Source organism: Pteropus vampyrus, unplaced genomic scaffold (assembly GCF_000151845.1).
Source record: "Pteropus vampyrus isolate Shadow unplaced genomic scaffold, Pvam_2.0 Scaffold89, whole genome shotgun sequence".
Lineage (NCBI taxonomy): Eukaryota > Metazoa > Chordata > Mammalia > Chiroptera > Pteropodidae > Pteropus > Pteropus vampyrus.
In genome coordinates, this window is record NW_011888870.1 from 622,125 (window position 1) to 638,281 (window position 16,157).

General features: G+C 47.9%; 1 protein-coding gene across 1 annotated transcript in view; it reads right to left on the bottom strand.

Moving 5' to 3' along the window:
* Positions 1-16,157, bottom strand: part of RBM20 (RNA binding motif protein 20) — a 171,710-nt gene that overhangs the window by 18,428 nt on the left and 137,125 nt on the right. Inside the window, exons 7-9 of the mRNA XM_023532720.1 lie at positions 16,131-16,154; positions 7,607-7,686; positions 4,921-5,590 (exon numbers count right to left, since the gene is read on the bottom strand). Of these exons, the coding sequence (XP_023388488.1) occupies positions 4,921-5,590; positions 7,607-7,686; positions 16,131-16,154 (774 nt within the window). The remainder of the gene's footprint in view (positions 1-4,920; positions 5,591-7,606; positions 7,687-16,130; positions 16,155-16,157) is intronic.

Here is a 16,157-nt window from a genome sequence, read left to right on the forward strand (position 1 = left end):
TCAGAAGCCATAGGGTCTACCAACAGGGGACCACTTTTCTTTATTTTTATCTCCCTGAATAAATCATCCATGGCCCTCCCTTGCCAAAATAAATAATCCCTACCCTTCCCAGGCAGTCCCTACAGCCACGGTCCTAGGTCGATACAGTAAAGAGGCCCCTTCAGTTCCAGCTGGGAGAGGCAGGGACAGCCTGGCTGTGCCAGACGCACCCCCACCAGGCGCTGGAAACAGAGCAGCACCTTTCAGTGCACTCCTGGCCCTGGGATCAATTCCAGGTGAGAGTGACAGCTTAAGAGGAACAGATAAATGCCACCAACGCCCACTGCCCACACCAGCTCGTGGGTCAAGACACTAGATCCCAACTGTTGCAGGCAGGGTTCTCTCACCACAGGGCTGGGGCCACCACTAAACCACCTTCTATCTGGTCTCCCCCTTCTGCTCTGTAGCCTCCTCCAAAGTCTATTCTCCTCAAGGCAATCAAAAATGATCACTCCAAAATGCAAATATCATCGTAACCTCACTGCATCTTCTTGCTTAAACATTTCATTTGCTTACCCTTAATATTAGGATAAACAAAAATTCTTAACCTGCCTCCAAGGCCCTGCGTGATGCGGTCCCTGTTGACAAATGGGTCTTGCTGCCCACCATCCTAACCCTGGCTCTCTCGGCTCCAGCAACACTGGCCTCCAGCCACTGGGCCTTTGCACGTGCTGTTCCTGCTTTCTGTGCTCCTTCCTTTTCACCCAGTAAATATTCACCATTCCTTCAAATCTCAACAGTCACATCCTAACCCAGGGAAGACTCTGATTCATTACAGCACTGATGGCACTTATGCCTCCATCTCCTCCTTGGCACTGAACACTCAGCCCTCCTACTCATTTGAGGAATTATTTGATTAGTATGTCCTTCCACTAGACTATGAGCTCTATGAGATCAGGGGTCATTTCAGCTTCACTCAAAACTGAGCCCCAGTACTGGGTGCTCCATGGATACTGGTCAGTAAAAGAATGGAGATCTGCAGGAGAGGATAGAGTGAATAGCAAGCTCGCACCTGCCTCTTGGCGTGCCTGCGTGTCTGGGCTCTGAACTGAGCATAAGTAGTTTTTCTATTTCTCCCTCCTATGAATTGCTTATACTGGGGACTGCATTCTGGGACCCCTGGGCTCCAACTGGCCCAAAGACATGCTTCGAGCTATACAGTTTCTAAAAAGTAAGAAATTTCATACAGCTATCTAAACTTTGGTCTGGTCTAAGAAACAGATCAGACAGCCCAGGGCAGCCACAGAATGAAGCTGAGCAGTGGCCGACTGTCCCCAAAAGATAGGAGCTTCCTCTTAGGTCTACCATGGTTCCATCTCTCCACATGGTTTCCGTCATATGATCTGGTTTGGTGTCACCTGCCTGTCTTTCCTTCTCTGGGCATGTGGGTCTGTAACCCTCGAACTCCCTTCCAGTAAGGTAGAGAAGGACTTCTTTCCCACGTTCTCCCTAGGCAGTGACTTGATTTCTTCCCTCCTTCCTACGGTCTCGTGGTCAGGGTCGGGTCTCGTGTGTGGACCAGGCCGCACACAAACACGGAGCAGCTCTCGCACCAGCTTCTGCAGCACGGGCTCTTTCTCCAGAGGGTTTTGAATGAGCACAAGCTCATTAAAGTCCTACCGCTGCCTTGTGACCACACCCACTCCTCAACTAAGTAAACTGAGGGAGAGGGGAACAGGGTACAACCAGGTTCTCAGAAGCCAGGCCTTTGCCTCCAGAGTCTGGGTTCAGTCCCCCATTCCTTCAGCACGCACGGGTTGAATGCCCGCTCTGATCTCGGGACTAGGGACAGCTGTGAGCACAGCAGAAGGAGATCGGCACTACCAAGAAAGGGAAAGCAGGGAAGGATCAGAAGTGGAACACTGTGATTTTATGCAGTGGCCAGGACAAACCGGTGGAGAATGTGACAATGAGCAGAGACGAAAGAAATGAGAAGGGACCCATGTGGACTTGCGGTGGGATGGCAGAGGGGGGAGTGGTTGCTAGGCAGGGCCCTGTGGCGGCAGGTGCCTGGCCTATTAGAAGAGAGGCAAGGACACCATCCTCAGCCCTGTCGCCTTCATTCCCCAGTCCTGTCCCTGACTGCTGTCAGGCCTGGGCAGCCCTGTGGGAATCGGAGATGTTCTCAAGATCATGATAGAGTTTGTTCTACTGCTATTCCACTGAACAGTGAGGAGCTGCCTGGCTTCAAACCCATGGAAACAATCTGCTGAAGACCTCAACAGGGGTCTACTTGACCCCATGTTAGGGCCACTAGAGGTAGCACCAACTAGAGGGACAGAACTCTGGGGAAACCCACAGGGCTTTCTGGGAATCTCTTTTTGCATCAGGCACCCTTGGGGTGACCTAAAGTATGTGTCACCTTAAATGGGCAAGGGTTTGTAAACCGACAAAGGGTAGGTAAATAGCAGAAATAAGATTACCAAAGAAGTCTCAGAAAAGTGAGTAGGAGTGTGAAGGGGTGGCCCCCCCTCTGCTATGGGGACAGAGGTTTCCAGGCTTGAGCCTTGCCCTTGCTCTCTGCCCCTCTGTACCTATTCTTGAGTCACTGACATGTCACCAGCACCTCGGACACTTTCAAGCATACAGAGTTAATTCTCTGTACCCTCAGGTTCTCCCGACTGCAGATTCATTCAGCCATCCTCAGACAGAAATTCTCAGAAACAAAAGTTACATTGTTGCTAACAAGTGCTATGTAGCTAGGCCAACTTGTTCAGATGCCTCTCCTGCAGATCTCCAACCTATGATGGTTGCATCTGTACTGAACATGTACAGACTTTCGTTTCTTGTCATTATTCCCTATACAGTATAACATCTATTTATATGGCATTTACATTGTATTAGGTATTATCAATAATCTAGAGATGATTTAAAGTATCTGGGAGGATGCGTGTAGGTTACATGCAAATACCACACTGTTTTATCCCAGGGACTAGAGCATCTGTGGATTTTGTTATCTGTGGGCAGTCCTGGAACCAATCTCCAGGGATACTGAGGTAGACTACACACACTTCTTAAAAACACCCACCGGTTCACAGGTCCTGGGATGTCAAGTCCTCAGGGATGTACACAAGGTCCTTTATTTCTCCCATCCCAACTTCCTAATCTCATTTCCTGAGCTTCCCTCTGCTGGGCCACTCAGGACAAATTGTGGCAGACTTGAGATGGGCAAAAAAAGATTACTAGATTTCTGTGGAATGCTGGGTAATTGTCCAGTATAAGGGTATCTGGTTTTACAGGAGTCTGCACTTTATCTTGAACTGAGCTACTTTATCGCTCTGTAAATTGCACATGACTGATAGTCATGCAAATGATTCTTGTCCATAGAGATGAAAGGAATTTTATCTGGTAGAGATGCAATTGGTTCTGGGTTCCCTATGGAAGAGGCCAGTTTTGCCTCTATTAGCAAATTCATGTCCACATTCCTGATCTCTTCTGCATGTTGCCTGGTATTTAGATCCTCCTTTGAACTGGCTTTTAGATCTTACTGGTTCCCTCATTCATTGAGTTAAATAGCATCTCTGACATGTATTCATTTTATGTTTGCACGAGAGCCAAGATTTTACTTTTTAAAAACATGGTCCTTTAACATGCCCTAAAAATAGTCATGTTGAGTTAGCTCCAGGTTCTTCAAAATGGTCTTTCTTTCTCACTTTGCCTTTGCTACTTCTCAAACTTTCCCCAGTTTCAATGCCCAGCTCAAACGTCTCCTCCTCTGTGGAGCTTTCCTCCTCTCCCTGTGCAGTTAGGGACCACTGAGCAGCTCAGCCTCTACCCTACTCCAGCATGGGCCCCACTGTACGCAAATGGTTTTTGTACATCTGCTTCCACCATTAGACCTTGGTCTCTGCCATAACACAGACTATGTCTCATTCACCGTTGGACCCTCTATGCCTAGCACACTACCCAGCAAAGTGGCATGTTAAGGTAGTGGCCAAAAGTGAGACTCTTCAGTATTCATGAACTAGAGAATAGGGCTCCCTATTTGGACTTAGTATTGTCACCAACTCCTGGGTCAGACTAGAAGATATGCATGCAGGATTTTAAAAACTGAGTTCTTTATGCAGAACCCCTAACCTCCATTATTCCACTCCTACTGAAATGTAGGTGGTTCTGGCAGGAAGGAAGTATAAGCCAAGTGAAAATATAAACCTCGTACCCAGAGTCCTGGGGACCCAATGCGTGAACTGAAGTCACGTAGCAGGTTATAAACCCTTTCAGGTGCTTGAATGAAAGATGCCAGCCAACTGTGGAGCATTTTTATTACAAGAGAAGTAAAACGTTGTGGACAGTGTCTAGAGAAACAAATCAAGCCCTGGACACCCAGTATAATTTAGTGGGTGGCAGCTGCTTCTCCTTTACTGCCTCCCATTGACATCCCGGGATTGGTAGATGTTTTTGGCAGGAGAGAGGACTGAGCAGACCAAAGATCTAATCTCCCTTGGCAGCGTCTGTTGGTGCAAACACCTTGGGGCCACTCCACCCTGGACAAACAGGACTACAGAAGGCCTCTGCATCATGTCCCTCCCTAACTTCTAATAAAGGCAGCAGGGTGCTATGGCATTTGGAGCCAGATCACCTAGGCAGGTGTAATTCTGGCTCTGCTATTTCCTGGCTCTGTCTCCTTGGGCAACTAACTTAAGCTCTCTGTGTTTCTGTTTCCTCATCTATAGTAATAATATCATGACTGTTATTACCTTACAGGGTTACTGTGAGGATTAAACAACTTGATTGAGATACAGTATTTAGCACTGTGCTTGGCACAGAGTAAATATTCAATAAGTGTTTCATTCATTCAATAAATGTTCATCGTCATTACATTAATGTTTTTATCCTTTGGGACCTGCCTCTCCTTACCTAGGGAGGATATTACATCGTTACCTCGTTCTCTGCCATTCTGCTTTCTTTTCTATCATCAGCTCCTTCTTGGTCTCTGTCCGGTCTCTTGGTTCTGTTTTTCTCACTCTGCTTAGACTTGGTGCTCTCGGGGGCTCTGGTGACCTTTGGCTCCAACCCGTCTTCCTTGCCTGCGTCGTCCGCGTGGGGGTGTCTGCTGTCCCGCAGCCTGGCCTCCTCCTTCCTCCTGGACCTCCCGGGGGCATCCTGCTGCTGCTTTAGATACTTGTCCGGTTTGCCTTTGGGCTCTTTACGGTAGTAGCCATCCTCTCGGCTTTTGTAGCCTGATGCACAGTGGAGTGGGTTGGGGGACCCAGACCTCAGGTGCTTTTCTCGGTGGCCTCTCCCTCCTTCAAGTCGCTCGTCTAATTCGGCTTTTTCGAGTTGCCGGGGGTAGTGTTTGCGATCATGTGTCCACGTGTCTGTCCTGTCCCTCTTGTCCTCCCCGTTCTCCCTCCAGGGGCCTGGGTCTCTCTCTTCCTCCCTCCTGGCGTAGGGAGAGTGTTCCCAGGAGTCCCGGCCATTGCCCCAGTCAGCCCTCGAGGGGCCTAGAGGGCTGTGGGAAGAGCTGCAGGAGGTGAAGCTCGGAGTGTGGGACCTTGGGGACAGTGACCGGCTCACTGGACTGCGAGACCGTGGCCTTTCAGAGCCATATCTGTGTGGGAACAAAGGAGCAGGTTTCAGAATCTGCACCTCCCCAGCCCGACACCCAGACGCCCCCAGATACTGTGCATGTAACCCCATCTGACCAGATGCTCTTCACCACAACCGTACAGGCCGCACAGAGAGCGGCCCAGGAGGACGCTGTCTCCCCACCTGGCTTCCAGGGGCCGGGGTTGTCCCTAAGCACAGCCCTGGCCGCCGTCTGCCCCTTTACCCATCCTCCTCTGGAACGGGGATGAATAACCGGCTGGTGTGGCTCAGCCCCATCTTCCTTCCTCTTGGAAGTGAGCTCGCTCAGGGAGCAGCAGACTCTCCTCCGGGGAGTGTGCGGGGTGGGGGTGGAGGTGAGGTCGCCTTGGTCTAGGCTGGTGGGCGAGGCTGCCTAACCCTCAGGTTCAATGAGCCCGCTTCCTGGCTATAAGACTGAAGCGTCCCTCCCATCTCTCCATAGCATAAAACGATCTCTGGACCTCTGCTTTCTTTTTTCTCATCTCAGCTTGTTCAGATCCTGGGCATGGAAGAGGGAGGCTAATTACTAGGTGGTGAGAAGGAAAAGGACAGGCTCAGAAATACCAAAAACAAAGGACTACAAAGGCATTTTTGGATTAGGAGAGACCTTAGAGCAAGGGTTCCCAACTCCCAGGCTGCAGGCTGGTACCGGTCCATGGCCTGTTAGGAACCAGGCTGCACAGCAGAAGGTGAGGGGCCGGTGAGCCAGCGAAGCTTCATCTGTATTTGCAGCCGCTCCCCAGCGCTAGCATCACCCCCTCAGCTCCACCTCAGATCATCAGGCATTGGATTCTCATAGGAGCATTGGTCCCTGGTGCCAAAAAGGTTGGGGACCGCTGCCTTAGGGCACTGACCTGCCAGTTTTTCAGATGAAGAAACTGAAACCCAGAAAAAGACCCTGACTTGCCTAAGGTTCTAAGCAAGATCTCCTGGTCACCCGACCCCTAACCCCTGTCACAGAACTGCAGGGGGCACCACGCAGCTTTACACGTCTTAGGAAAACCCAAATAACTGTGGTTAAAAATAAATTCCAGACAAAGACACAAAACTCTCAAACCGGAACAGCTACATACAAAGCTAGATACGCACATACACACGCTCATATACACACACTCTGAAGGTCGTTCGATTGTTTAGCAGATAAACTGAGTCACATCCCCGATATTTTAAAAGGATAGGCAATTTTCATATGGTTCCCAAATACAGCAAAACCATGCAGCCCTCACTGAGCAGGGGACCCCAAGATTTGGCTCCCTAGGACCAGGCTACCTTGACCATCGCTGGGGAAACAGCCAGGGCACAGGCCTCTACAGTGAGGTTGGAGCGCCGTCTGTGGCAGCCCTGGGTAAGAACCACAGGATGTGCCTGCCAGGTGCCCACTCTCTCTGTTTTCCACCTTGGCTCTCCACAGAGACTGTCTTCGTAGGGCAGTGACAGTGGTAAACGTGCAGCCACAGTTTGGCACGGTCCCAGCTTCGGTTGGAAGAAATGAGTTGGAAAATGTTCTGAGTAAGTGACTGGTCAAGTCACTGCCTTTTTTTTTTTTTTTTTTGGAGCATCTCTATTTCTGTTCCTACATCTACATTTAGCTCATAAAAAAAATCAAGATCTGGCTCTAAATAGAATACATACACACACACACACAAACACACACACACACACACACACGCACACCACTTTCAGGCTGATTTAACAGTATAGACTTGCCCCTAAGAGCCCAGTATCAACAGAACACCCCCCACCCCCATATTTCTTTCCAACAAAGAAAGAACAGCTGAAAGAAAGCTTAGCATATTGCATTTTCCTGAGGTTTAACCTGAGCAGCACTTCTGGACTGGACTGGTGCGTTCTGATGGAAAGGTAGGGCCCAGGAAGGTTGATGGTCAAGGCAGGAGCAAGGGCAGGGCGTGGCATGACTCAAACACACCTCAGAATGAGAAACAGGAGAATCTTCCAACTGCCCAGAATCTCCCCCTGAGACCTAGGGCCAAGGCCTCACCTGTCTGCCTCCCGGAACATGTCCCTCTCTCTTTGGGAATGGATGTCCTGGATGATGGCGGCCACGTTTTTCCCAGGTTTCTAGGCAAAATCAGAGAAGTCAAAGTCATCACCAGACCAGAGACAGCCTTGCAAACACCAGAGGGAAGCAACTAGGACTCAGGTTCATTGCCGCCAACTAAGGAAAAGTGCCTTTTTAGAGGAAGAAAAACATTTCACCCAGGGAGGAGGAGTGCGAGCCCAGTGCTAACGACGGTGGGGTGAGCGGTCCAGGGGGCATGGCGTCTACCGGGCTGGGGAAGGAAGGAGGCTGGTACTCACCACCCACGTGCTGGAAAAAGTAGTATTTATTCATACCTGCCTCCCACCCCTTCCTGAACAAAAGAAAATATCTGAGATGTGAAAGGAAGGAAGGGAAAGAGGGAGGGAGGGTGAGGAAGGGAGGGAGGAAAGGCAGCCAGGCATGATAACTCGGAAATAGACTTGAAGATCATTGAATGCAGCCTCCGCATTTTACACATGTGGAAACTGGGACCCAGAGAGACCGAGGCAGAGTTCTGCCCTGCACAATTCCAGAGTCACCAGCCATACTGTGTTTCATGTAGATGATGACTCCTGGAGTTGTACCGGGTTAAGGAACACATTCGAGGTCATAGAGGTAGTCAGAGAATCAGAACTTGACGACAGGCATTTCAATTCCAAGATCCTCTCCATGTCCCATGAAACACCTTCGTCCAGCGTGTTCTTCCACGGGGGTCATTTGGTACTCAACAGAAACCCGTGGAGTAGGCAGTGTAGGCAGGGAGCCATGATTCACAGCTGAGGATGCCAGGCACCCAAAGGCCCCACCCACTCCAGAGGTCACTATATGGGGGCTATGCCAGGACAGGAGCAACCGCAGCTCCCAAATCCCAACCAAAGCCCTCTCCTGGGCCCAGAATGGACAACAATAACAAAACAATAAAAAAAAAAACGATTAAAGAAAAAAAGAAATTCATGAGCACAAAAGAAAGGGCAAGAATGTCTTCCAAAAGACTACAGAAATCCCCCACTGCCTGAAAAGGTATGGTGCAGGGTAACTGTTCTGGCACACAAATTCTATCTCAATAAAACTGCCATTTAAAAGAAACTGGCCTAAACACCCTCGAAGTTTGCGATGTCAACTTTTGACAAAGAATTTGATTAAGAAGTTTAATCGAATGCTCTTTTTATCCTTGATTTTTTTTTTCCTGTATAGTTTACAAAGAATTATGAAACCTCAGCGCTATACGATTGTTAGGTAGCATCATATATCCCATTTTACAGATGGCAAAACCAGGGCCAGAGATATGAAGTGAGCTCCGGGATCCAGCCAGGATGAGAATTCGGAGTGTCCTCTGAGCGCATGGGCGCTGATCTGTGTTCTTGCTGAGAATGAGGGTTTGGGCTGGGAAAACGCGAGTGATAGACAGAATGAAGGAGAAGCAGCCTGTGGTTTCAGGGCCGCAGGTCAGGCCTAGGGCACAGGGAAGGGATGTAAAATGTTCAAGCCAGGGAGCGGTCTCTTGCCAGCTCAAACTATAAAAGGAAAGAATGAGAAAGAGAAGGTGGTGATCCCGTCCCCTTTGGTGATGAAGTAGGAGGTCAAGGAGCCAGTACACTGCTGCTCAAGAAAAGGCCAGGAACTCAGCACTAATCGAGATGCCCACCAAAAAGAAGCCTCACAGTTTTGGCAAATGGTCCCTTTCATATGATTGTATCCACAAAAGGTTGCTCCTTCATAAGCATATGAATGTGTCACCTACAAGTAAACAGATCATCCAGGCTTCTACTGTCACCCAGCACCTCAACTGCTTAAACTGGACCACGAGCAGCGACCCAAGGCCAAGCACGGAAAAAACTGGGGCTGTGGGCCTGGGCCAAGAGGCTGTCACCCACGACACCTCCTTCTACCCCACCTGAGACCACCTGTCCTTCCGCCAGGGTAGTCTGTCAACACCTGAGGGTAGAACGAGAAGGTACATCTGGAGGTGATCCCACTAAGTGGGTCTTCTTGCCTACCCACCTGGGGCCACAAAATGGAAGCTGCCTACTGCATCGTGCTGGGAAAGGCTGGTCCCCAGAAGACCTGCTGCAGCGCTGCCTCCACACAAGCCAACACATGAGTGACCAGAGGTCGCCAAAGCTGGCAGGAGCCATCAGGACCCAGGACAGGGAGATGTGATGAGGTCTGCCTTCACTGCGGAGGCCACATCCTGGGTCCCGAATCTGTGGCTCACACTGCCAAGCTGGAATAGGCAAAGTCTAAAGAATGTGCCCCCCAAACTGGGTTAAATGTACCATGCCAACTTTTCAGAACATATAAATCCCCTGAGGGGGTTAGATGGGGGACTTTCTGTGACAAAAAGAATCCCTAAGGTTCCCAAAACTTTCCTTCTGCTCTTCTGGAACCTCAAGGCCTGGTGATTGTTCCTTTCAGCCCAGACCCAGGAAAGCACTGGGTAGGAGGAGGATCATGCCCTTCCCCTCTGGGGTGCCACCTGATGAAGGGCAGAGTGGGCCAAGCAGGCACTACGGATGAAAATATCCTCTAGTGTCCCATGCAGTCCCCCAGGGGTCAAAGAGATGAACCTAGAGTGCTTTGTGGGCTAAAAGAGCCTCTTCTTGGCTTAAATATTTCCTTGCCCCTTATTTTTCCACCCCTAACATCCTCCTGAGGCTGCTTTCAGCCCAGCACCCTCTGAAGCGACGTCTATCCAGGTCCCATGTCTCCAGTGAGATAGGGCATTGGGTTGCTGGTCTTCACACAGCCAGCACCCGCACAGAGCCTGGCATGGAACAGGTACTCCATGATACCCGTTCCAGCATGAATGGCTGGAGAGATGGAGGCACGGGGCGACAGAGAAACATTAAGACAATCTGCAAAAACTATATGCCAGGGCTGGCGGTCACCAGCATTGTGACACCCCTTTGAGGACCACAGGTCAGTTCTTCTACTTTAAGTGATAATTCCAAATTGTTGGCATTCTCTGGCCCGAATACTCCACCAGCTGCCAACTGAGAAAGGGACAGAAGCGGCCAAAGACTTTTAAATGACAGAATCAACTTCTCACAGCCCTAAGAAAATCCTTTCAGTCTTCCTTGTCAGGTCTTGCCTCATCCTCCTGTGGTTAAAGGTGTAAAGGAGGCAGGTAAACTAAAGCTGTGATTACCGCAGAAAAGTGAAAATGAGAGAGAATTGAGTAGGTCTGTGAAGACATTCTGGGTACCTTTTTCTTGTAGGACATTGCAAACATACACAAAAGCAGGGAGAATGGTATCTTGAATCCCCACATATCCATGTTCACTGTCAATAATTCTGACCAATTTCATTTCATCTACACCCCACCACCCCACCCTACCCCCACAGCACAGAGTGTTCTGAGGCAAATTCCAGTCACATTCTGTGATGACACTGATGGGGCTCAACGACCCCACAGGGGACCATCCACAGCGCTGACGGTCAACACATCTTGCTGCATTTAAGACAAGGGTGAGATGCCAAGCCCCATGTGGTCCTAGGGAGGTGCTGGCACCCTCAGAGGGAAGCAGTGCTGCTTGAAAATCTCAGCCCAGGAAGAGCGGCCCCAGCTCTGCCTCTAGCTGGCTGGGTCATCTGGGGTCAAGGACTGTTGTCTGTGGGAGACTCACTTTCTCCATCTGTAAAGGTGAGATAATGAGGCCCATCTGGCATCCACCAAGCACCTCAGGGCATAGCAGCCTACACTGATAAAAGCTGCAGAGTGCTGGACCAACATAAAAGGAGCTGCTAGAGGGTTTTGTGCCCTCTGACCCCTCCACAGCTCTTTTACATGCCTCAAGAGTCCTGGAAAGATGCTGAAACCTTCCAGATGAGCCCTGAGCTCACCAGAGCCAGATACTGTCACGGCAGCCCCGGTTGTTTTCAAGGCTCTATATCTCTTCTCACCTGACTCCTTCCACCTAGGATGCACCCTTCATTTAGCTAATCTCCCTCATCCTTCAAGGCCCTGCTCAGTAATCGCTCCTACCTTTATGCAACCAAATCACAACTGCCTTTTGCCACTGAACTATTAAGAGTTCCTGCACTTACACACTCATGTTTAAATCCTGTATAATTTTGCACGAGAATAGCTTGTCTTCCCAGTTAGAGAGCAAACTCTCCCCAAGTGAGGACCATGTCTCATATTCACCGTAGCTCTCAGCAATACGTCATATGTGGAGAAGACCCTCAACCATCATTTGCTGATTTCACCTTCCTGAGAGTATCATGGACCATTCACAAGACTGCTTCCCTGGGCCAGAGACTCTCCCGGCAGCTAGGAGGCTGGCAAGACCGGTTGCTCTGAAACCAGGCCCTCTGCCTCCAGACTGCCTGAGAGCCCCAATCTTACTCCAAATCTACCGAAGGGGACTGAAAACTGCCTGGACAATTCTGAGGCAGTGAATGGAAGACAATGGTTTAAATTATTCGAGTTCCCCTCTGTATGTAAGACGCTATGATTCTGGAGGAGAGTCTCTATAGAATAAACCAGAAACTAATTCAATCTTCTTGTCTGCAGGAAGAAAAACACTCACTTTTGATTTTTCCTTCCGCTTTCATCTTTCTTATTCATTCCTCGCATTTGTTGGACACCTGCTATGTGAAAGGTTCTTCCTTAAATGCCCTGAGGAATAGAACCTCTGCCACAAAGAGTGTATGGAGAGATAAGATTACTGGCATGAGGAAACGTTCAAGAGAGATGAGAAGTATCTTAAAATCTCTCCTCCTACACTTTGTCTGGTGAGCAAAAGGTAAAGCTACAAAGAAAAACCAATCAAAGTTTCCCCCACCTCTGGCAAGCCCTGGTGGGACCCCGCATGGTGGTCCCTTTGGCCCAGAGACACTTATGGATGCAGTGTTTTGCTGTCTACCTCCCTAGTAGCCATTCTCCCTTCTCCACTCCTTCTCTGAGGATGTAGCAGGTGACACAGACTTAGCCAATCACAGCCTGGCCTCCTCTGGCCACAGAGATTGGTTCAGGGAAGGACACGTGTTCTAAGCCAGCCGGATCAGAGTGACTCTCTGGACTTCAGTGGGAGCTACTCAGAAAACTCTGGCTTTCTCTTGTTGAAGGAAAAGAGGATGAGAAGCCAGAGCTGCGGAAGTCAGTGAGGCCATCACGCCACCTAGAGGAGAGAGCCCGGGCCTGCCAAGGGCCATCCCAGGGAGACTCCAAAAGCAAAGCCAAGTGAGCAGAAGGAAAAGTGGAGAGAAGCCAAGTCTTGATGACATCACTTGGGCCCTGAATCCAGCCGGGCCTCCAGCCAAAGCTGGATTTTTCATTTACATGAGCCAATAAATTCCTTTTTTTAAACTTTAGTCAATATGCTTAAATGAGACAAATTTCTGCTACCTGCAAAGTCCTAGCTGATGTCAACATAGGAACCATAATGCATACATTACTATGTAGATGAAACATCTTTTGAGATGCTTTCACATAGGGGCAGTGTGACAGCTCGGGGAGCAGGGGATCCTTACTAAAGGTCAGAAAACAGTGTGTTTTAGACCCTTGCTGTTCAAGGTGTGTGCTGAGGACCAGCCATCAGCATCTCCTGGGAGCTTGTTAGAAACACAGAATCACAGCCCTGCTCCCGACACACTGAATCAGAAATGTTAACAAGATCCGCACGTTAAAATTTCAGACGCTCTTTTAAAATACTATGTATGCAGCTTACTGACTGGGTGACTAATTACCTGATTTCTCTCTGATTTTTCAGTGGACAATGAAGATCATAATAACACAATATAGAGATGCAAATACAGTGCAAAACCAAAACAGTCCTACGTTTTAATCATGGCTCTTCCAGTAACTACAGTCGAGGGCAAGTTACTGAACTTCTATGAGCCTCAGATTCCCCATCTGTTAACCTGAGATAATAACACCCGTCTGACAAGACTGAAGCTAGGATTACAGGAGAAAATGTACGTAAAGGGCCTGGCACAGTACTTGACACAGAGTACCAGGATTCAATCAAAGGTACATATTCTTGTTATCATTGTACTTTTATAATTAGTGTTATTATCCAAGGAAGAAAGATTGTGAGGCTCAAAGAGACAATGTATGAAAAAAGGATGCTTACCACCAAAACTCTAAAGATATATAGTCCTTTACTGATCTATAAACTGAGGCTCACAGAGATGAAGCAACTTGTCCAAGCTCAACGAGCAGGAAGGGGTAGAGCCTAGGTTGGCACCACCACCCTCTAACTTGGCACAGGTCACAAGGCTGTGGATGGCTCGGTATTTACCTATGCTTCCTCCCACCGCACTGTGAGCTCCTCCACAAGCTTGCTACCTCCACACCCATGGTACCGGCCTAGTTCCCACCCACAGTGGGCACAACATTTGCTGAATGCAAATCTGGACCATAAGACCTCTTAAAGAACCCTCAGTTTTTGCACCACCCCAAAACTATCTCCCTTGGCAAGGTACTGCAGTGCCTGGTACCTTAATTTAGGAAGCTGAGTATGGTTATTAATCATAATTAGAATTTACAACAACATTTCATTTGGAGACCAAAGCTCCGCTGAGAATTCAGCGCAGAAATTCAATTCTAGCCCCCGGGTAGAATCAGAACGGGAACTTTGGCTGGGTACAGAATGGGGTGGGACCTTTCACTTGTCTGAGAAAAGCCCCATGATTTCATTAGTGAGAAAAAAATGCCAGGTTCTGCCAGAACTGTTGGCAAAGGAACCTCAAAAGCAGCACTGCAAGCAAAGCAGAATCAGAGCTTTGGCAACTGGTTGACATATGACCAATTTACATATGCAGATTTGTGAGAACTAGTTCTGTCCAGAAACAGCCACTCGGCCTTTGTCTTCTGGCTTCAATCTTAAAGGCAGATTGAGGGTTTTGGGACTTAAACAAAATGGACCCTAAGTAAATGTGGAATGAGCTGAAGTGACCTGGAACATCTCTATTAAATGGGACAGTAGTAAAACATACGATAAGAAGGGAGATTTAAACACAAATATAGGATTAATTACCATAAATCCAAATGGACTAAGTGATCTAATTAAGTGAACTCCTGCAAACCATTAAGAAGACACATCTAAAAGAGAAACATGGGCAACGATTTGAAAAAAAACTTCCCACCAGAGAAAATCCAAATGAAAGAGCCGATAAGCATATGAAAAAGTGCTCGATCTCAATTAGTAATCAGGAAAATAAAAAGTAAAACTCTGATAAGCTATCACACTCTCCCGGACAGGCAAAAATTAAAAAGTCAGACCAGACAAAATGTTAGCAAGAATGTGGACCATTGAAAGCTCTCAGACACTTCTATTAGGAGTATAAATTTGGGACAACTAATTTTGAAAACAGCTTGCTATATTATCTAGGAAATTTGCCCTGTAATTCAGCAATTCCACTCCTAGTTATGTACACACTCCTAGTTAGTTACACGCTCATGTACAGGTGTACCGGATAACATGTTTGAGAATGTTCACAGCAGCACTGTCCCTAATACTCTAAAACTAGACACACCCCAAATGTCCATCAATGGTGGAATGGATAACTAAATTTATAGTCATACGATGGAAATTGATACAACAATGAAAATAAATAGACACACCCAACATGGATGGCATAATGCTGAATGAAAGAGGCCAGACATGAAAGAACACAGACAGTATGATTCCATTCATATACAGTTCGAAAATAGGTGAAACTAAACTTACTGTTAAAGAAGGCAGAAATGGTAGTGGAACTACAAGTTAAAGCAAGGAAATGATCATCCTTACAGTCGGCGGAGTGCAGAGGGGGACGCTGAGTGTGAGGAGGGGCTCAGAGGGGCTCCGGGGTGCTGTCGGTGTCCTATTTATTGACTTTGGTGGTGGTTTTATGGGACATACGGGGTTTCCACCCGTTATTGCTTTTTAAACTGTATAACACATAATTACTCATTTTTCTGTATGTACATTGTACTTCACAATTAAAAAAAAAAAAGAAAAGAAAGAAAGAGAAAACAAATGTAGAACAAGCTAAAACAAAAACAAAAGTCCTGTTTGGAATGATCTGAATTCACCTGAGCTCTGACGGTGGCCAATTTAGCCATGTGTTGCTTAGAAGGATTTCTATGGGGCCGAAGACATAAATATAGAGGATGGAGGAAAAAATAAGAGATCAAGGCAGGTGACTAAGGAATAAAGTTACCGAAGACCTGTATGAGTAGAGGAGATTATATTCAGGGCTTATGCCTGGAACTCCCACCTCTGGAAAGCAACCACCTTTCCCTTCTTACTTCATCCTCCAAGACTTCCCCTGTAAATCCCATGGGCCTCAGGTAGTTAGTCATCCTGTCTCAAGCATCCCTTTGCATTTCATACTTGCATCAACGAGCACTTTTCTTGCTATGTTATAATGGTTTGCCTTTCCACGTGACATCCTCAAAGGAAGTGGGTAATTTTTGGATCTCTTCCTGTCCTCTCTTTCCTGACAAGAAGACTTTCAACTGCATGACTGAATGAATAAGAGAATACTTTACCTTCAGCTGCAACTCCTTGTATCTCTT